Source organism: Mastigoproctus giganteus, chromosome 2, assembly GCF_048544385.1.
Source record: "Mastigoproctus giganteus isolate SK-2022 chromosome 2, ASM4854438v1, whole genome shotgun sequence".
NCBI lineage: Eukaryota > Metazoa > Arthropoda > Arachnida > Uropygi > Thelyphonidae > Mastigoproctus > Mastigoproctus giganteus.
In genome coordinates, this window is record NC_143576.1 from 46,094,103 (window position 1) to 46,116,562 (window position 22,460).

General features: G+C 38.9%; 1 protein-coding gene across 4 annotated transcripts in view; it reads left to right on the top strand.

Moving 5' to 3' along the window:
* The window catches only part of FAM21 (Family with sequence similarity 21), a 1,354,861-nt gene that overhangs the window by 651,117 nt on the left and 681,284 nt on the right, over positions 1-22,460 (top strand). For all 4 annotated transcript variants that reach the window (XM_090388854.1, XM_090388862.1, XM_090388870.1 and 1 more), the window contains exon 12: positions 3,254-3,337. In XM_090388854.1, the coding sequence (XP_090244980.1) occupies positions 3,254-3,337 (84 nt within the window). The remainder of the gene's footprint in view (positions 1-3,253; positions 3,338-22,460) is intronic.

Here is a 22,460-nt window from a genome sequence, read left to right on the forward strand (position 1 = left end):
AGGAAGATCAAAGGGCGACACAAGTAATTATAGACCTGTTAGTTTAACTTCTGTTCCAGGAAAATTAATGGAGGCACTGGTTAAAGAAGCACTGCAGCAAGACTTCGGTTATAGCTCGGACACAGCATGGTTTTGTTAAGGGAAAGTCTTGCCTGACCAATTTGATTGGATACTATGATATGGACACAGAGGAACTGGATGCAGGGAATAACTTTTATATTATATATTTGGATCTTAGAAAGGCTTTTGATACTGTTGCACCTGGAAGACTGCTGAACAAAATGGAGCAGTGTGGCATTGGAGGAAAATTACTGCTATGGATAAAGGGATGGTTGAGTGGGGGAAGACGGACAGTGGTAAGCAATGGACAGTGCTCATCACTGACTAATGTTATTAGTGTAGTCCTTCAGGTTTCAGTGTTGGGTCCATTGTTGTTTTCTGTATTTATAAAATGATATTGATGATGGTATATCAAGCTTAATGTCCACGTTTGCAGAGATACAAATGTTGGTATGGTTGTTAAGGACATTAATGACAGTACGCTGCTGCAACAGGATCTAGAAAAGTTGAGGAGATGTGCTGAGAGGTGGCAAAGAAATTTAAGATTGACAAATGTAAAGTACTACATATGGGAAGCAGTAACCCCAGAGTAACATATGTACTTTGTGGTACTACACTGACAGTGGTAGAGAACAAAAAGGACCAGTGGGGGTAATTGTGCAGCCAGATATGAAGTTTTCTGAGCAGTACAGGCAGTCTGCAAGAGTAGCTCACAGTGTCTTGTCAATGATATACATGAATTTTTCTTGCAGTGATAAGGAGGTGATTATCCCCTTGTATAAGCAATGGTCAGGCCACACCTTGAGTACTGTATACAGGTCTGGAGGCCTCATTTTTAGAAGGATGTAAAGCTGTTGGAACGAGTGCAGAGAAGGGCAACAAGATTAGTGAATAGAACAAAGGGTTGCTCTTACGAAGAAAGGCTTAAGTTTTGCAAATTACAGTGTCTGGAGACTAGGCACCTGCGAGGTGATCTGATTGGGTTTTATAGTCTTAAATAGTTTGAGCATGCTCAATGCTGATGGGATTCTTCTTATTGCTCGGAATAATCACCTGAGAGGGTATAAATTCAAATTGAGGAAAAATAGATGTAGGATAGATGTACAAAAGTTTGCCTTTAGCCAGTGGGTAGTTGGTTGATGGAGCAGACTTACATCCTTTGTTTAGGAAGTTGATAGCGTAAATAAATTTAATTCTGAGCTGGACATGTATTTGGAATGAACGAAGGGGTGAAATGGGAGGTTTTTTTTTTTTTTTTTTGGCTGATGCTGCATAAGCTTGGTTTTTTTCATCATATGCCTCTACTAATGCTAATTCTAAGCTAATAGATTTCTAAAACAGTGCTACGCGTTTCACTATCTAGTTTTATGTTAAACCTTACACTATCTAGTTTGGGATATACGTTGTGGTGAATAATAATGGAGGTTACGAACAGTAAATCTACTGACACTAATTATTTAATGAACTTTAAAAATCGCTATCTAAATTCAAAATAAACTAAGGAGCTTGACTAGGTCTATAAGCTGCTTATAGAAAATAATTTAATATTACAATTAAATCAATAAAAGGCTAAATATAATTAAAAACTTAAGAGTTCGCCTGAGCTGCAAAATCTTGTCCAACACGTGGATTGAATAACCTTACTGATATCTATATAAATACCTTTACTGAACTACATAGAAACCTTCCCTCTGATCAATTAATGCCAGAATGGATTCTGTCAGTGTCTATCCACTCTGGTGATAATCCAGTTTATGTACCCATCTATGGACATATTAAATGGAAAAGTTTGGTGATTGCTCTTTGACATTTCAAAGGCTTTTGATTGTGTTTGGTTTAAAGGTATTTTAAATAAGTTTCCTTCAATTTTTTGTCAATTGTTTTTTTTTATTAGATATCCAGTTTTCGAACTGACCACTCACTGTGTGTGAGAGAGAGAGATGGTAGATGGCTCTCTGTCTTTTAACTTCTCTACTAATGCTGGTGTTCCCCAAGGTTTTCAGCTCTCTCTCCATCTTCTTTTTTATATTAATGACCTTCTTCCATTGACTGGAAATCGTATCCATAGTTTTGCTGATGATAGCACATTGCATTCTACCTTCCAGTTTGAGAAACCTTGCCCTGCACAAACATCTTCAACTTCTAGAATATCTGCTACCAGTTCCTTAAGTGCTTATCTCTGGGTAATTTTCCAGTGGTGAAAAGATAACTTAGTTAACATCAATTATTCTAAAACTTGGGCCTGTCTTATATTTCTAGATTTTTAGACAAGACATATCTCTATTAGGGATTACCCTGCCTTCTAATTTCTCTCTGTCTTGGAATAAGCATATCCAAAATATTGCTTCCTCTGCATCTAAAAAATTGGGTTTCTCTTTTTCTCATGGCGTCAAACATCTACTCACTCTGTACAAATCTCAAATTTGCTCTGTTGTGGAATATTGTTACCATACCTGGGGTGGTACCATGAAAACCTCTCTCAGGTTTTGGTGGTACCTTCATTCAAAAGAGGGCAGTTTTGTTAATTAATGACTCATCCCTAACAAAGTCTCTCCACTGTCTATCTTATAGATGATCTGTTTCTGCTGCATGCTTTTCTGTAGATACTTACATTAGCACTGTTCTTCTAAATTGGCTTCTGTAATGCCAGTTTTCGCTTCATAACCACTCTCATTACATTTCACAATCAGTCAGCATTTTTTCACTGTACAACTTCAAACTCACATAACTTTTCTTCTTTTTTCTCATTCGTTCTTTCAGTTTCAGTCCTGGAATCTCTTCTCATACATATTTTCTGAAAATTACAATCTTCAGAAATTTAAGTCTAATGTCAACAAGTAGTTTATTTCATCTTCTCAACCTTTAACTCACACACTGTACTAAGTACCATAGGTTCTAATACCTCTTGTGCTTAGGGTTATCATAAAAAAAAAAATTTCTGAGCCTTCTTAAATAAATTAAGAAGCATAAAGAACATTAGGGACCAAAACCAAGAGTTCTTGGATTTTTGCTTTATCTATCAACATTTGAAATTGAAAGTGAGGGAGAGAACAACAGAAATTACCCTGTCTTTTGTTAGTATATGAATATTCATACTTGAGGTTTCCAACCACCTGAGAATTCCAGTTTGCTTACTATTTATATAATCTTCAATGGCATTAGTAGCAATATTGACATTATTTTTTTCCCCCAGAACCAATACAGAAAGGAAGAACAGCAAGTGGCAAGAAGATACCAGCAGGTGGTGTATTAACTATCTTTGGAAGTAATTTAATAGGTCAGTACTATATTTTATGGATTTCAAAGTAGGATATGTTATTCTAGTTTTGAATTTTTTTTTTTTTTTTTTTTTTTAATATTACCATATAGCCCAAATATTTCCTTGCATCACACTTGACACTATAAAAAATTGTCAAGTTCCTAATTTGAAAATAATGCAAACTTGACTAACGTTGTCATGTTGGTGTGTCATGGTCACATGTGGTTACACTGAGAAGTTACACTTCAGATATTGAAGTATTAATAGTAGATATTTGATGTTTATGATGTTTGCAAACAAGCAATCTCTAATATCATTGGACAGCATGATTTTTACCTCCACTAATGTGTCAGCTGTTTGCAGTCAGTTTTTTTGCACAGATTTTGAAATTACTTAAATTTCACATAATGTCACATTTTCTACATACACAGGTTTAACCTGTATATGTATGTGTTAACCTTTAGTATGTATGTTTTATTACAATTTAGGGAAGTAGATATGATATTGATCTGTTGTATTACCTGCAAATAATAAAGTTCCATGTGCTTATAGATGGCAGTCATATTGGGGAGGATAACATGTTTAGACTTGTATGTCTGCCATACACCTCTCTTTCTGTAATGGAAAAACAGCTGTAGAGTGAGTGTGTGCAGTTTTAATTGTATATCTGTTGCATATTATTTGTTTCTTCTCTGGTTTGCTTAGCATTGCATTGTTAAAATGTTTAAGCAGGAGCAAGAGAAGGGCCTGAATTACTCCAACAATTTCTGTTACTCATGTGGACAAGTTACATGACTAATTGTTATATTCCTTGTAGTTTGGTTACAAGACTGGTGATCAGGAGCTCCACATATGTGCCATATTGTTTGCACTGCAAATCTGAGGATGACTAACTGGGAAAATCAAAAGTATCCATTTGTTTTTGTGGAGTGGCAAAAACTGTGCAACCAAAATGATGTTTCCTATTTCTGCATAACAATGTCAGGGATGCCCAGAAAATGCAAGCATGACATCAAATATCCTCGTATATCATCTGGAATAAGACCTGTTCCGCATAATGAGAAGTGGCAATTGAGATTTTCTAAATGCAAGTAACTTCATATGCGCTTCAGTAATCCCAGAATATTTTACCAGTTAGGTGGTGGAGAATGGAAGAAACTTAGAGGTATGTATGCAGTGCAACAAGCAGTTCTCTTAGCAGTGCAGACAGGCTGCTAGAACCACTGATTTGGTAATGAGTGGTTCTAGCAGCCTGTCTGCATAGAACCACTGCATTCATGTATATCTGCAGAGGGTACCCCAAGACTCATTCCTCACTGCAACCCTTTTCGTTATCAATCCTATCACAGAAGTAATTCCAGAAGCAATAGAAACATATCTATATGCCAATGACTTCACTATTTCATGTCACTCACAGAATATGTGCACAATTGAGAGGCAGTCCAATGCGCTATAAACAAAATAGAATCCTAGTCCACCTGTAATGGATATCGACTATCAGTAAAAAAGAGAGCTGCAATTCACTTCTGCAGAAAACGAAAGATGCATTCTGACCCAAGCGACCAAAGTATCACTTGTCATTCAAGCATTGGAGCTATTTTTAAAAATCACAGGTAGAGATTTAGCATTAGTTGAAGCATATGGAGCATCAGCCAAAAAAAAAAAAAACCTTCCCATTTCACCCAAATGTTTGTCTAGTTCAGCCTTAAATTTATTTAAGCTGTCAACTTCCACAACAACAGATGGAAGTCTGTTCCAGCAATCAACTACCCTCTGGCTAAAGGCAAACTTCTGCACATCTATTCTACAACTGTCTTTCCTAAATTTGAATCTATGCCCCATCAGGTTCTTAATTTCGGCAAGTGGAAGTATCCCATCAGCATTGAGCCTGCTCAAACCATTCAAGGCCTTGTACACTTCAATCAATCGTCTCACAGGTCTTCAGTCTCCAGAAGCTGCAGCTGACAGAATTTCAGCCTCTACTGTTAAGAAAACCCTGTTGTTCCTCTCACCAATCTTGTTGCCCTTCTCTGTACTCGTTCTAGCAACTCTACATCCTTCCGAAAATGAGGCCTCCACACCAGTATGCAGTACTCAAGGTGTGGCTGACCATTGCCTTATACAAAGATATAATCAACTCCTTGTCTCTGCTAGCAAAATTCCTATATATCATTGACAAGACATCATTAGCTACTCTTGCAGCCCGTCTGCACTGCTCAGAGAACTTCATATCTGCCTGCACAATTACCCCCAGGTCCATTTCATTCTCTACCGCTGTCAGCATCGTGAAGTGGACCTAAAGTTGAATAAATGAGAAATGACTCTATAAACAACATTCACGCAAACCCCACATGGATGGGAAATGTCACAAGAAAGACCCCACAAACGCCGACAAGCAAACCCGGACCTTTTGACGGTAAAGACTGCAGAACGGACGGGAACCACCCCATGAACGATTATGCTTCGGTCCGATCGCTCCTGGAAACGGACTAGAACCACTAGCAGCTCCGCTGCCAAATGCTATATGGCGAGCTGAATGGGGTACCCTTACCCTATTCATCTTAAATTCCCTATCCCCGGCAGGAGGAAGAGGAGACATGCTCTGTTTCCTCCCTCCCCTGCCAACCCATCTCTTCACCTGGTGAGGCATGCGCCTGCCTCACTGACCACCTGGGGTCGCCTTCTCTATCGTCCCCATGCTTCTGCCTTTCCCCCCAGTCTTCAGTCTCTTCCCCCACTCTAACTGTATACCTTATCCATGGCAGGGGGAGATAACTCTTCTTCGTCTCCCCCACCCGCCATCCAAACTCCCCTCTGGTGTGGCATGGGCATGCCATACTGTTTAGCAGGGGTCATCTCCTCTATCGACCCCTTACTTCTACTTCTATTCCCCAGTCTTCAGCCTCCCCTCCCTCCCACTTTTATCTTTCATCTAACGTATAGCCCACACGTCTAAATTTAATAACAACAAAATTCTGCCCGACCTATTAGGCCTTTTAACACATCTTTCTAGCGTTCAACCCCAACCAGCGATATCCTAACACCAATCTCCTTAAGAATTAACGTCAAACGCGTATATATATATATATATATATATATATATATATATCTATCTGATAATTAAAATAAATATGATATTTAAAATAAAAACATCAGCCAGTAGTACGGCAATAATGCAGAGCGAAACAAAACGCAAAATAATATAAATAAACAAACAGGGAAGGGAAAGTAGAATAATAGGACAAAAAGGTAGTCGATAATCCCCAGTATAATTTAGTCATTTAAGTCATTAAACCCAATTAATAAAAAAAGATATAAATTTAAAATAATGCCAATTATAAATAATTTAGCGGTACCCCCCTCGAAGGTACCAGTTCCAAAAGACGTGAAATATCACCAAAAAAGGGTTAAAGAAACTACCAAAAACTAAAATATCAAAATAATAGACTGACCATCATGCCCATATCGACAGAGGACCACGAGGCCAATAATGGTCATGGAATCGCTGCATTTCAATCGTCATACAAATCATCGCAAAGGCAGAAATATCGAAGAACCAAACCAACCCTCCATTCTCCGATAGATCAACCAATGCAGAGGATTTGCATGGCGGTGGTCCTTATGCAGCGAAAAATAATCTATAGAACAGACAGCACTCTTGATCAGAGCCACACCACTGACATAATGCAAGCTTCACCAGCTTATATAATAAAAAGGAAAGAAATAAATGGCGGCACAGGCGCTGCTTATTTAGCATATCAACCCACTACTACCACTAATTTATATTATGTGAGGTAAAAATTAGGCAAAAGTAATAAAAGCCATATCTATTTATTTTTATTACTTTTGCCTAATTTCTACCTCACATAATATAAATTAGTGGTAGTAGTGGGTTGATATGCTAAATAAGCAGCGCCTGTGCCGCCATTTATTTCTTTCCTTTTTATTATATAAGCTGGTTAAGCTTGCATTATGTCAGTGGTGTGGCTCTGATCAAGAGTGCTGTCTGTTCTATAGATTATTTTTCGCTGCATAAGGACCACTGCCATGCAAATCCTCTGCATTGGTTGATCTATCAGAGAATGGAGGGTTGGTTTGGTTCTTCGATATTTCTGCCTTTGCGATGATTTGTATGACGATTGAAATGCAGCGATTCCATGACCATTATTGGCCTCGTGGTCCTCTGTCGATATGGGGCATGATGGTCAGTCTATTATTTTGATCTATTATTTTGATATTTTAGTTTTTGGTAGTTTCTTTAACCCTTTTTTGGTGATATTTCACGTCTTTTGGAACTGGTACCTTCGAGGGGGGGTACCGCTAAATTATTTATAATTGACATTATTTTAAATTTATATCTTTTTTATTAATTGGGTTTAATGACTTAAATGACTAAATTATAATGGGGATTATCGACTACCTTTTTGTCCTATTATTCTACTTACCCTTCCCTGTTTGTTTATTTATATTATTTTGCGTTTTGTTTCGCTCTGCATTATTGCCGTACTACTGGCTGATGTTTTTATTTTAAATATCATATTTATTTTAATTATCAGATATAATTAGGCATCATGTGGAGGATGTGCATTTGCTGCCTCTAATGATAGCTACATAGCCATATCTATTTATTTTTATTACTTTTGCCTAATTTTTACCTCACATAATATATATATATATATATATATATTATTTTTTTTTTTTTTTTTTTTTTTTTATTTATTTTGTTATTTTTTTTTTAGGTCCTAGCCACTGAAATCCCAGGAAACTAGGTGGCAGGACCTGCCGGAGCAACTCGTCATGATTCTGGACACCCGGTTAGCCTCCACGTGGCAAGGTATGGGCAACGTCGGGCCCCACCAGGGGCCTGGCGGCCAATAAGCTGGACAAACAATGGGCACAACAGATCACACTGCACAGACACGGCCCACACACTTTCAAGTCTCTGGCTTGACAGTGTACTGTCCTCGATACAGTGGAACATACGCGGAGATGGGAGAAATCCCAGGCGCCGTCTGACACGAACATACCTTATACCTTATACCTTATGTCAGCATAGTACCACAGAGTTGATATGCTTCTCTTGGGTTACTGCTACCCATATGCAGTACTTTGCATTTGTCAATATTAAACTTCAGTTGCCACTCAGTCCATCTGCCTAACTTTTCTAGATCCTGTTGCAGTAGCATACTGGCTTTACTATCATTAACAATCCTGACAACCTTTGTATCATCTGAAAATTTGGACATTAAGCATGATATACCTTCATCAATATCATTAATAAATACACAAAACAACAATGGGCCCAGCACCGAACCCTGGAGTACTCCACTAATAACATTAGTCCACATAGAGCAGTGTCCATTGATTACCACTCTTTACTGTCTTCCACTCAATCATCACTTATCCATTGTAGCAACTTGCCCGTAATACCATACTACTATAATTTGTACAACAGTCTTCCCTGTGCAACAGTTTTTAAAGCTTTCCTAATATCCAGGTATATGATATCAGAATTATTCTTTGCACCCAGTTCCTTTGTGGCCAAATCGTAGAATCCAATCAAATTAGTCAGACAAGACTTTCCCTTAATAAACTCATGCTGTGTCTGAATTATTACTGCAGTCTTGTATAGGTGATCTTACATCACTTCTTTAACCAGTGACTCCATTATTTTCCCCTGGAACAGAAGTTAAACTAACAGGACTATAATTATTTGCATCACCCTTTGAGCCTGCTTTGTGAATTGGGGATACATTTGCACATCTCCAGTCCATGGGGACCTCCCCTGAATCGAAGGATGCGCTCATAATTATGTCCAAGGGTTTGCTTACTTCCCTCGCTGCCTCTTTCTTTATAACTGGATAGATTCCATCTGGCCCACGTGCCTTTTATGTGTTAAACTTCAACTGCTCTCTGTTATTATAAAATCATATAGCTCCCTGTTAGAGTTTAGTAAACTTCTGTCTTCCCCTTCTTTACAGATTTCCAATAAAAGCAAACTAAAGCAAGTGCGAGATACGTTAGACGCTGCAATAAAAAGGCTGCTTGGATCCGCTTCACTTCAACTATCAATCAAGCAACTCCTACACATAAAATTTGGAAACCAATCAGAAAAATGAGTGGCAAATATCAAACGACACCTCTGCCTATCATTGAACGGAGAGGGCAGAATGTGAATGATCCTGCTGGAATTGCCAATATACTAGGCAAAACCTTTGCCAAAACATCAGCAACAGAAAGTTACATACCAACCTTCAGAAGATTTTTTTTTTTTTTTTGTTTTTTTATGTAAACCCCAAACACGAGAAGTATTAGAACCTATAGTACTTAGTGCCGTGCTTGGGTTGGAGGTTGAGAAGACGAAAGAAGATATTTGTTGACATTGGACTTGAACTTCTGTAGACTGTAATTTTCAGGAAATACGTATGAAGGAAGGTTGTTCCAAAACGGCAGTTGAATGAATAAACGAGGAAGATGAAAAGTTGGTTCTGTGAGTTTGAAGTTGGACAGTAAATGGATGTTGGCTGGTGGCAGCACGTGTTCGGACTGTTTTGAAAGAGAAAGCTGGAATTATAGAAGCCAATTCAGAAAAACAGTGCCCATGGAAGTATCTGTAGAAGAAGCATGAGCCGACCGGGCTAGCCGAGTGGGTAAAGTACCTGCCCGGCAACCCAGAGGTCGCGGGTTCGATTCCCGCCTCGGGCTTGGATCAAAGTACTGCAAAAACCTTGGGAGGTGCAATATGGCCACAGAAGCCGATGCGCCAACAACTATCAAATCAAAAAAAAAAAAAAAAAAAGAAGAAGCATGCAGCAGAAACAGTACGTCTATGAGACAGCGAGTGGAGAGACTGTTAGAGGTGAATCATTAATTAACCTAACTGCCCTCTTCTGAATGGAATCAAGAAGCCTGAGAGAGGTTTTGGGGGCACCACCCTAGATGTGGAAACAATATTCCATGGCAGGACGGATTTGCGATTTATACAGAGTGAGCAGCTGTTTGGAAAAATGTAACGCTGAGAGAGAAAGAGAAAACCAAGTGCTTTAGATGCAGAGGAAGCAATATTTGTAATGTACTTGTGCCAAGAGAGATTAGAAGTCAGGGTAATCCCCAAAAGAGATATATCATTTTGCCTAGAAATCGGAGTGTCACTAAAGATAAGAATAGGAGGAGAAGAATCCTTTTTGCGCGATATAAGACAAGACTGAGTTTTAGAAGGGTTGAAATCAACTAAGTTGTCTTTGCCCCACTGGAGAATTACCTGAAGATCGGCATTTAAGGAATTGGTAGCAGATTTTCGAGAAGTTGAAGCTGATTCAGCAGGACAAGGTTTCTCAAAATGGAAAGTGGAATGCAGTGTGCTATCATCGGCAAACCTATGGATAGGATTTCCAGTCAATGGACGAAGGTCATTAATATACAAGAGGAAAAGAGTGGGGGAAAGAACTGAACCTTGGGAACACCGGCATTAGTGGAGAAGTTAAAAGACGGAGAGCCCTCTACCATCACCCTCAGTGAGCGATCAGAGAGTAAACTGGATAACCAATTACTAAAAACAGTTGGCAAACCATAAGATGGATGCTTGTTTAGAAGACCTTTATGCCAAACACGATCAAAAGCCTTTGAGATGTCAAGAGCAACTACTTGTGTTTCACCGAACCTTTCCATTGAATTAGGCCATTAATGGGTAACTAGACAGCATGAATCAGAGCTGTAATGCTCAATACGTTCTACATTGATATTTATATTTGTAAAATAATAAGAGAAGTTTACCTCAATATAGTACGAAGAACACTTCCGTATGATACTCTAAAGAAATTAAAACGGAAAAAACAAAAAAATCGACAACTTACCGGTACATTAGAGTACAATATAAATAATTAAAAACCAATTTAACACAATTCAAATCAATTTAAAAAAATTAAAAATCAATTTAATGCATTAAAAAAAGATTCTTTAATTTTCGTTAGATTGTTTTAAATTGATTTGAATTGTGTTAAATTGGTTTTTAATTATTTAATTATTTATATTTTACTCTAATGTTACCGGTAAGTTGTTGATTTTTTTCGTTTTTTCTGTTTTAATTTATGGAGGGTATCATAAGGAAGTGTTCTACATACTATATTGAGGTAAACTCCTCTTATTATTTTACAAATAAATGGGTAACACAAGCCAGAACATCACCAGTGGAATAAGAAACCACTGGTTTCTTATTCCAAACACCTTTGGAATAAGAAAGTTTGGAATAAGAAAAATGGCAGCAAAGAATAGGAGTAAGTTCAGGAGCACAGGTGGAGAAATACCATCGGGACCTGGAACTTTCTTAGCATCAAGATTCGTCAAAATCTTTCTGACATCCTTTTGATGGAAGACCACGGGAGGCATTGAATGGAGCGTGTTGGGAATGGTGGGAGGTGTTTTACCAAGATCATTAATATATGAGTTGGAAAAAAAAATTGGATACTAGCAGGTCAGCTTTATCCTTGGCTAAAGTGACAACAAAAACCATCTGGTTTGTACAGAGGTGGGAGCAGAGATGGGCAAAGGTTGCAGCCAATAGCTTTGGCAAGGGACCAGAATGCTCGGCTACCATTAGGTCAAGAAGCAAGTTTTCTACTCTTGCCTGTTCAAACTCCAGTTTGGACTGATTAATAACTGCTTTACAATTGTTGCGAGATTTGGTGTAGGCGGAAAATGAAACTGAAGAATTAGAAATAAGCCAATTACGATATGCAACATTATTCTTTTGAACAGCCTTAGCACATTTATTGAAAACCAAGGTTTAGATAAAGGACGAGATCTTAAAGTGGAGTGAGGGATAAAGGATTCCATTCCTACAAAAATAATTTCACTGACACGATCTGAGAAAACGTTGACATCAGACCAAGGAAAAGAAGAAAAGAAATCTCACAGGTTATCCCATTTTGCATTCTTGAATTCCATACAACACGAGGTTGGGAATAGCCATGAGATAAAGGCTCCATTGGAGAAGAGACAATCACCAAGTTGCGATCTGAAGTGCCTAAAGGACCTCTCACTTTGACCGTGTACTTAGAAGGGTTGTTTGTGAGAAAAAGATCAAGCGTTTTGGCTGTATGATTAGGATTGTCCTGTATTTTTGTAGGTAAATGAACAATCTGTGCAAGGTCATTATTAATTGCAAATGCCTCAGCATCTCGACCAGCTGGGTCAGTATGACTAGAAAATGGAAACCAGCTGGAGTTGTGAACATTAAAATCACCAAGGAAAATTACATCACTGTTAGGAAAGTTGGACTGGAGAAAGTCAAGCTGCAAAGAGAGGAAGTCAAAGAGCTCCAAGTGATTAGTGGAGTTGGGAGAACGGTAGAGACAACAGATGAATTTTACACAATGAGGTAGAGAGATTTTAAGCAAGAGAAGATCAAAGAGAGTAGATTCCAAATTGCCAAGTCTCTGACAAGGAATATCAGAATGGACATATGCACAAGTACCACCTTTGAGGCGAAAGGAATCATACAGCGAATAATTTAGGCATCTGAGATGAGCAGTATTTGAATCAACTGATAACTGAGATTCTGTCAGAAAAAGTACATGGGGTTTGGCAGACTGCAAGTGGAAATGGACATCGTTAAGATTAGAATTGAGACCATATATTTGTGAAATGAATTAGGAAGTGCTAGGAAGTTTATATCTTTTCGCAGATGAGCTTGCTCTATTAGTTTGTCAATTCATGGTGTATTCAATAGTAAGAAAAAGTGGGTGGAACATGCTGTATGAAGTAATGAAATTTTTGGATATGGCGTACACATGGGAAGAATATAGCCATATCCTTGACATAACGTGGCCTCGACAATGCTCCCCGCATACACACTACTCGGAATCCCTCCAGTTACTATCTGGCAGAGTAGAGGTAGCAAGATTATACACTAGCTGATCCGGAAGCCTCGAGAGTTACCAGTAGGTTAGGTCCGGTGTACTAACTAGTGGCCGGCCTGCGAACACCGTTTTAGAGCTGTACCCTCGAAATGTAAGGAATATTGGATCTCGCCACAATGTTCATCATAACCTCAAAAGTCATCAATCATACTGCATGATGGAAGAGATAGGGAAGGGTTTACCGGAACTTGGCTCTAGAGACCAAACATGGGTTCCACCACTTCAATCCTCCAGTAAGCAAAGTGGTGGTATTGCACCGGTTGATGAGAGTCATCTACCACCTAGGATTGAAAACAAGTTCAGAAAATCTAAAGTTAAACTTTTCTTCAAAAGGAGATGAACAATACAACTTACCTTTTCCTTCCACGAACTGCATAGAGCCTTGCCAACATCTAGACGCATTGCTTTAGGACCAGATAATATTCGATGATACAGAAACTAAGTACCGAACCATTACAGTCACTTCTTCATCTATTCAGTAGACTCTTCCTGGAAGATAAATTCCCTAATTAATGGCATTGTGCTACAGTCCTTGCCTTCCCTAAACCAGGTAAAGATCCTTCAAATCCTACTTATTATAAATCTATCGCCTTGACCAGTTGCATTTGCAAAATTTTAGAAAAAATGGTGAACCGTTGACTGATTTGGTACCTTGAAAATTTCAATCTGCTACATTATGCACAATTTGGTGTTCAATAAAACAGATCTACGCTACATATACTAGTAAGACTAGAGAATTCCATTTGGAATGCATTCCTCAGATCAAAACATCATGTATTAGTCTTTTTTGATATCAGTAAGGCCTATGATTCCACATGGAAGTATGGAAAACTCTGCGAATTATATCGCCATGGACTTTGAGATCACCTCCCAATTTTCATAAAGAATTTCCTATGCAACCGTACATTAGCATTAGTACAAATTTGTAGAGGCATTTGATGCAAGAAAGCAAGCTTATGCAGCATCAGCCAAAAAAAAAAAAAAATAATAATAATAAATAAAAAATAACCACTTCCACTTCACCCCTCTGTTCGTTCGAAATACCTATCCAGCTGAGCCTTAAACTTATTTAGGCTATCAACTTCCACGACAAGAGATGGAAGTCTGTTCCACCAACCAACCACCCGCTGGCTAAAGGCAAATTTCTGCACGTCTATCCTACATCTGTCTTTCCTCAATTTGAATTTATGCCCTCTCAGGTGATTATTCTGAGCAAGAGGAAGAATCCCATCAGCATTGAGCATGCTCAAACCATTTAAGGCTTTATACACCTCTATCAGATCACCTCGCTGGTGCCTAGTCTCCAGACACTGTAATTTGCAAAACTTAAGCCTTTCTTCGTAAGAGCACCCCTTTGTTCCATTCACTAATCTTGTTGCCCTTCTCTGTACTCGTTCCAGCAGCTCTACATCCTTCTTGAAATGAGGCCTCCAGGCCTGTATACAGTACTCTAGGTGTGGTCTGACCATTGCCTTATACAAGGGAATAATCACCTCCTTATCCCTGCTAGAAAAATTCCTATATATCATTGACAATACACCATGAGCTACTCTTGCAGCCAGAGAACTTCATATCTGCCTGCACAACCACCCCCAGGTCCCTTTCATTCTCTACCGCTGTCAGTGTTGTACCACAGTGTTGATACGTTGCTCCGGGGTTGCTGTTTCCCCTATGTAGTACTTTACATTTGTCAATGTTAAACTTCATTTGCCACCTCTCAGCCCATCTGCTCAACCTTTCCAGATCCTGTTGCAGTAGCATAGTGTCAGTAGTGTCCTTGACAACCCTGCCAACCTTCGTATCGTCTGCACATTCCAGGTTTGATTTAAAACCTCACTGTCCCAAGTATTTTCACAAGAAGAATGAGTTCCTCAAGGCTCTATAATTAGTGCTTCACTTTTTATAATTGCAATAAACGCCAATGCTGGACATCTTCCAAACACTATTGATAAAGCATTGTTTGTAGATGACCTTAGTATTTGGTGTCATGCGAAAAACATGAATACTGTTGAGAGACAGTTGCAAGGGGCAATAACTAAGATATGTTAGTGTGCTCGGACTAATGGATTTCAACTTCGTCTGCAAAAAAACATTTTGCATCCATTTTTGCCACCAACGCAAACTCCACCCGAATCCGGAGCTACAACTGAATTGCCAACCAATAGCAGTTCATCCCAGCATATGGTCCTTAGGAGTCACTTTAGACCATAAACTCAACTTCCTTGAGCATATTAAAAGACTAAGAACCTCATGTCAACAAAAACTAAATATCATCTGGGTTCTCTCTGCAACGCTGATCGCCTTATTTTATTACGGCTATATGGAGCCTTAATAAGATCAAAACTTGACTACGGAGCACCAGTGTATAGTTCAGAAAGACCTAGTGCCCTTCGCTGGCTTGACCCTATCCATCATAGTGGAATATGCATTGCCTTAGGAGCATATTGCATGTCTCCAATACATAGCTTATATGCCGAAGCACAAGAACCCCGCCCCCCTTATTTCGACCAGATGACAACAACTGATACTACATTATGCCTATAAAATTAGAGCTATGTGAGAACACTCAAACTGGCAGATACTTTTCATATCACAGCAGCCGGTTATACCAAAACTGCTCTAATGCTAACCGTCCTTTGAGTATGAGAATAAAACACCTCTTAGAAGAACTAAAACTTAGACAATGTGGCATCCATAGCGTCCAATCCTCTCTTGCTCCTTGGAATATCACTCCACCTTCACGTGACTTACATCTACATGAATGGAATAAATCTACATTGCATAGAGAAAACGTCTTGCAACAATACCATGCATTAGTGGACCAGTTTTCCAACTTTGTCATAGTACATACTGATGGATCAAAGAATAATGCTCACTTTGGAATCGCCGCAGTTTTTCCAAACATCACATTAGTTTATCAGTTGTTACATGAGTTCAGTATTTTTTTTCCGCTGAACTAATAGCAATCAGGTTGCACTGAATTATTGAGTCCTCCTATATTAACAACAGCATAATTTTCACAGATTCTTTAAGTGCACTTCAAGCACTAATTGAATTTATGCCCTCTCACTAAAAAAAAAAATCACCCACCCAGTCATGAAAGGAATAGTCACCTTTAGCATTAGCATTAGTAGAGGCATATGATGCAAGAAAACAAGCTGTTGCAGCAACAGCAAAAAAAAAAAAAAAAAAACACACCCCACTCCCATTTCACCCCTCCCTCTGTTCATTCGAAATACCTGTCCAGCTGAGCCTTAAATTTATTTAGGCTATCAGCTTCCACAACAAGGGATGGAAGTATGTTGCACCAACCAACTATCCGCTGGATAAAGGCAAATTTCCGCACTTCTATCTTACATCTGTCTTTCCTCAATTTGAATTTATGCCCTCTCTTGATTATTCTGAGCAAGAGGAAGAATCCCATTGGCATTGAGCATGTTCAAACCATTCAAGGCTTTATATACCTCTGATAGAGGTATTCAAGGCTTTATATACCTCTATCAGATCACCTCGCTGGTGCCTATTCTCCAGACACTGTAATTTGCAAAACCTAAGCTTTTCTTCATAAGAGCAACCCTTTGTTCTATTCACTAATCTTGTTTCCCTTCCCTATACTCGTTCTAGCAGCTCCAAATCCTTCTTGAATTGAGGCCTCCAGACCTGTATTCAGTACTCAAGGTGTGGCCTAACTATTGCCTTATACAAGGGAATAATCACCTCTTTATCCCTGCTAGAAAAATTCCTGTATATCATTGACAAGACACCATGAGCTATTCTTGCAGCCCATCTGCACTGCTCCGAGAACTTCATATCTGCCTGCACAATTATCCCCACTGGTCCTTTTCATTCTCTACCACTGTCAGTGTAGTACCACAGAGTTGATACGTTGCTCTGATGTTACGGTTTCCCATATGTAGTATTTTACATTTGTCAATGTTAAACTTCATTTGCTACCCCTCAGCCCATCTTCTCAACTTTCCAGATCCTGTTGCAGCAGCATAACGTCAGTAGTGTCCTTAACAACCCAGCCAACCTTTGTATTGTCTGCAAACTTTGACACTAAGCTTGATATACCATCATCAATGTCATTTATAAATACAGAAAACAATAATGAACCCAACACTGAACAGTGAGGGTCCACTAATAACATTAGTCCACGATGAGCAGTGTCCATTGATTACCACTCTCTGTCTTCTCCCCCACAACCATCCCTTTATCCATAGCAGCAATTTGCCTCCAATGCCACACTGCTCCAATTTGTGCAGCTGTCTTCCTTGCGCAACAGCATCAAAAGCCTTTCTAAAATCCAAATATATAATATCAAAGTTATTCCCAGCATCCAGCTCTTTTGTGACTGCATCAAGGTTATCCAATCAAATTGGTCAGGCAAGACTTTCCCTTAACAAAACCATGCTGTGTCCGAGCTATAAATGAAGTCTTGTCTAGATGATCCTGCAGTGCTTCTTAAACCAGTGCCTCCATTAATTTTCCTGCAACAGAAGTTAAACTCACAGGTCTATAATTACTTGTATCACCTTTGATCCTCCTTTGTGCACTTCTCCTGTCTATGAGTACATCCCCTGAGTCCAAAGAAGCTCTCATAATTATGACTAAGAAATTATGGCTTAATAATGAGAAATAAAGAAGCTCTAATAATTATGGCTTATTTCCTCTGCTGCCTCCTTTAATATAACTGGATAGATCCCATCCACCCCAGGTGCCTTTTTTATGTTTATCCTCAACAATTTCTCCTCCACTTTCCTCTCAGTTATTACAAAATCATCTAGCTCATTGCTAGAGTTTACTTCACCTCTGGAATTCCCCTTCCTGAATAACTCCTCATGTGTGAATGTAGATGGCAAAATGCTCATTTAGTTTGATAGCCACCTGAGCAGGATCCTCAACTGTTGAACCATCAATATCCAGTGGACCAATCTGATTCATCCCTTTCCTTCTAGAGTTTACATAGGTAAAGAACTCTTTTCTGTTTTTCTTTGCATTCCTTTGCCAAGGATTTCTCATAATCTGCCTTTGCCTGCCTAATCTCCTTTGTGACTTGTTTACAGAGCATCTTATATCTATCATAGGCTTCCACATCACCCATTAATTTGTATATCCCAGGCATATTTCTTTGCCATATGTCTCATTAGTTCATCTGACATCCATTTAGGCCCAAACGTTGAACAATATTTCTTAGTTGGTATGTAAAGCCTAGTAGCTTCCAAGATAAGTTCTTTGAATGCTTCTCATTTTGAATTTGCTGCTGGTAACATCATCAGTTAGTCCCACTGTATAGAATCTAAATACTGTCTCAGACCATCGTAGTTGCCTTTACGAAAGCAGAAACCCTTCCCTTTACACGCTGATGGTAGTTACCTCTTTGAGTAAATCCCACTTCAGCACACTGTGATCACTGCCACCTAATGGTTCCTTTATCTGCATATTCTTAATGCTTGAAGAATCACTAGCGATAATCAGGTTGAGTATTACTCCCTCTACTTGCCTCCCGAGCCTGCTGATGTAAGAAACTCATCCAATAAATCCACAAAAGCCTTGCTAGTGTGTGAGTGACCAACCCACAAATTCCAGTCAATATCTGGAAAATTAAAATACCTCATTATAAGGCGCTCTTATTTACTGGCCCACTCTATTTCCCTGTATAGTTTCTTATTATACTAATCAGAGTCATTAGGCCTATAGCACACTCATACTCTCAATTTTGATCTCCCAATGCTTATGTCACACCAAACTGACTCGACAATGCACTATCCAGCGATGTCGACTGACTTCACTTCCTTGGTTTTTATGTGTTTCTTAACTAATAGCATAACCCCTCCTCCCTTCCTATCCTGTCTATTCTTTCTGTACATATTGTACTCCCCAAATTCCAGTTATGCATTCCTTATATCTGTTTGACACCACGTCTCTGAAATCCCAACAATATCTGCCTTTGATGTTTTGAGCAATATCTCAAATTGATCAAATTTATTTACCACACTCCTAGCATTGGTGTACACGCAAGTATACATGCATCTGTTCCTATTCTTAGCTACACTAATGCAACCCATGTGTTTACTTGTACCGCAATGACTCCGAGCAGTCTCTGAAATATCCTGCATCTTGTTTTCCAGGCTGCTGCTCATTCCAGTAGAAGCAGTGCAAGAATTACTTTCACCTCTGGCAGTGGCTACTGTTAATCTATTAGTCCTTGTATCCCCCTCCCAAGCTAGCAGTGGGAGGGGGATACAAGGACAGAATTGCAGACACTTTCAAATTCAACCCTAATTTACGACTTTTTTTCAACAGTGACCTGTACTTGTTAAGTAATTCTGCCGGTCTCCTACTCTTAATATCATTAGTGCCAACGTGTACAACTATATCACCTTTTGGGCCCTTAAAAGATGATATCCGCTCTACAATGTCATCAACCTTTGCCCCTGGCAGTCATACCCTGGTCTTGTTCTACCTATCCTTTTTATATATCATGTTCCCCTTTTCCCTGACAATTGAGTCACCAACAACTACTAGTTCCTGTGGGACCAGCGCATTCTGCCTTGAGGGGTTGCCGCTGTGTTGCTTGATGCCGAAGTGCAAGCTTTGGCATTGATGTGGGCAGCTGAGAGCTTTATGAGCCCCTCAATTTAGATCCTTTGTGGGCATCCCCCCCCTGTCCTTTAAGCTCTCATATAGGCCCATAACAACGCTGAGGTTTTGCCTGATTTCCTTACGTCGTGCACTCACAAGGACATTCCCCATGGTAATATCATGTCCTGTACCCGATTGCTCCACAAACATCATGGAAGCAGTGCATTTTAAAAGGCTGTGATCCAGAGGGCAGCTGCCCCCCCAGTTCTCCCCTGAGCCACAGCACTCCCATTAGTTTGAGTCTTTTGCTTTGCTGCTATGGTCTGAGTCATGATTTCAATTTAATTTCAATAAAATTTCAATTTCAGTACAAATTATAACCCTAAACTTGTATCCCAACAGAGTTATAATGTTATATGTATTTTTCAGTATCAAGTATTATCTACGAGTTCCGTTTATATAACTTCCGTATCAAGTTACTTATTAATTAATTATGTTATGTTTGTAATCTAAGTCGTTATATGTATTTAGTTAAAAAGTACAATTTAATTGACAATGAAGTTTAACAATTTTAATTGATTTTACTGATTAATTGACAGTATTATATTATATACTATACTAAGCTTACGCTATCTAGTTCGGGTTATAACGTATCGTGTAACAATGGCGTCAAGTTATGAACGGTAAATCTACGGACACTTATGTATTAATTAACTTCTAAACCTCGCTGTCTCAATTCAGAATGAACTAAGGATCCTGACTACGTCTATAAGCTACTTATAGAAAATAATTTGATATAACAATTGGTCAATAGAGCGGCTAAATATGGCTAAAAAACTTCTCTCGTTCAGCGTAGCTGCAACTTGCAACACGTGGATTTGATACCCTTACCGATACTAAGTAATACCTACAAAATCTCTATCTAAGTTAAAGTTTAAACTAAGTATCATAACTAAGAATATAAAGCTACTCTAGAAAATAAGTTAATATGCCAATTTAAGCTAATAAAACAGAAAAACTTCTCTATTCCTGGAGCAGTAAAAAACTTCACCTGCACAAGGCTACACTCGTTCTCGATTATAGACCTGATTACTCAATATCATCCTTTAAGTATCTGCCTACGAGAAACATATTCAAAATTACCGAACATCAGTACCACTAAAAACTATACCATATACAGAAAGGACCGCATCTTGGACGGAACAACACGAGGAGGAGTTGCAATATTAGTTAATACACATGTATCCTATCAAGCAAAATCATTGAACACCTAGAGAATGGTAATATCAAAGCAATAGCTTTGATATTACCATTCTCTCTCTCTCTCTCTCTCTCTGTACCGTGTCCGTTAAGGACGTTGGTGATCATGGTCTTCCACGGCTGTTGATCTTTTGCTGTTCTCAGCAGGTCTAGACTCCATACACTCATCCAATTGGTCAGACTACTAATATAGTTTATTCTTTGTCTTCCTGTGCTTCACTTTCCATTCACCTTGCCTGCCATGATGATCTTCTCCAAACCTTCATTCCTCATGATGTGCCCAAAAAATTTCAGCTGCTTTTCTCTTATGTTCCTCAGTAATGAACTTTGCGTTCCTACTCTTTGTAGTACCTGTACATTCGTGGTATATTCAATCCAGGATATTCTCAGCATCCGTCTATAAAACCATATTTCTGTCGCCTCCCAACGCTTTGCCATTTCTCGGGAGATTGTCCAGCATTCACTACCTTATGTAAGGACAGGTGTAACATAACAATTCAAAATTCTGTTTTTCGTTTTCAATGACAATTTCCTGTCTTTTAGTATGTTGCCCAGATTCTGAAACGTGGCCTTGGCCATACCAATCTGTCTTTTAATTTCATTATCTGATCGTCCATCTTGTGTAACCCAACTCCCTAGATAAATGTATTTGTCTACTTGTCTTGTGATGTTGTTCCCTATTTTCAGTATGCATTTGGGTGCAATTTTTTTTTGCTGAAAATTATGCACTCTGTTTTTTTGATATTTATTGTTAAGCCTTTCCTTCTACCTTGTTCCACTACTTTGTCTAGAAGTTCCTGTAGTTCTTATTATATATCTGATGTTGTTTACATTCTGTCCGCCAAATGCGAATCCTCCAATTCCAGGCGCCTCCGTAGCCAGGTGGGCAGGAGCAGCAGTGCGTAGCACACACTTCTTGATTAGACTGGGGTTTGAGTTCATGCCCGCCAAATACGGAGGATGCGGAAAGGTCAGAGAATGACCACCGCATATCCCCAGAGCAATATGGCCTTAGTTGCTAATGTTCCTAAAAACCAAATAACAAACAAACCTCCAATTCCAGGTGTTCCTCTCATAATTTCTTCGCTGGAGAGTTTGAATAGGTCTGGAGAGCAAACACAGCCCTGTCTTACTACCCTCAGAATTCTTATGTTCTCACCCCTATCTTTTCCAATTCTCAGGCTGGCTGTTTGTTCCCAGTATAAGTTTCTGAGTATCCTTATGTCTTTCCCGTCCAATTCTAAACAATCTAGAATGTTGAAAAGAGTTCTTCATGTTTCACCCTGTCAAATGCCTTCGTAAGATCAATGAAAAACATAAACCGGTCTCTCTGCATTTCAATAGCCCTCTCCGCTATTATCCTTATCATGAAGATAGCA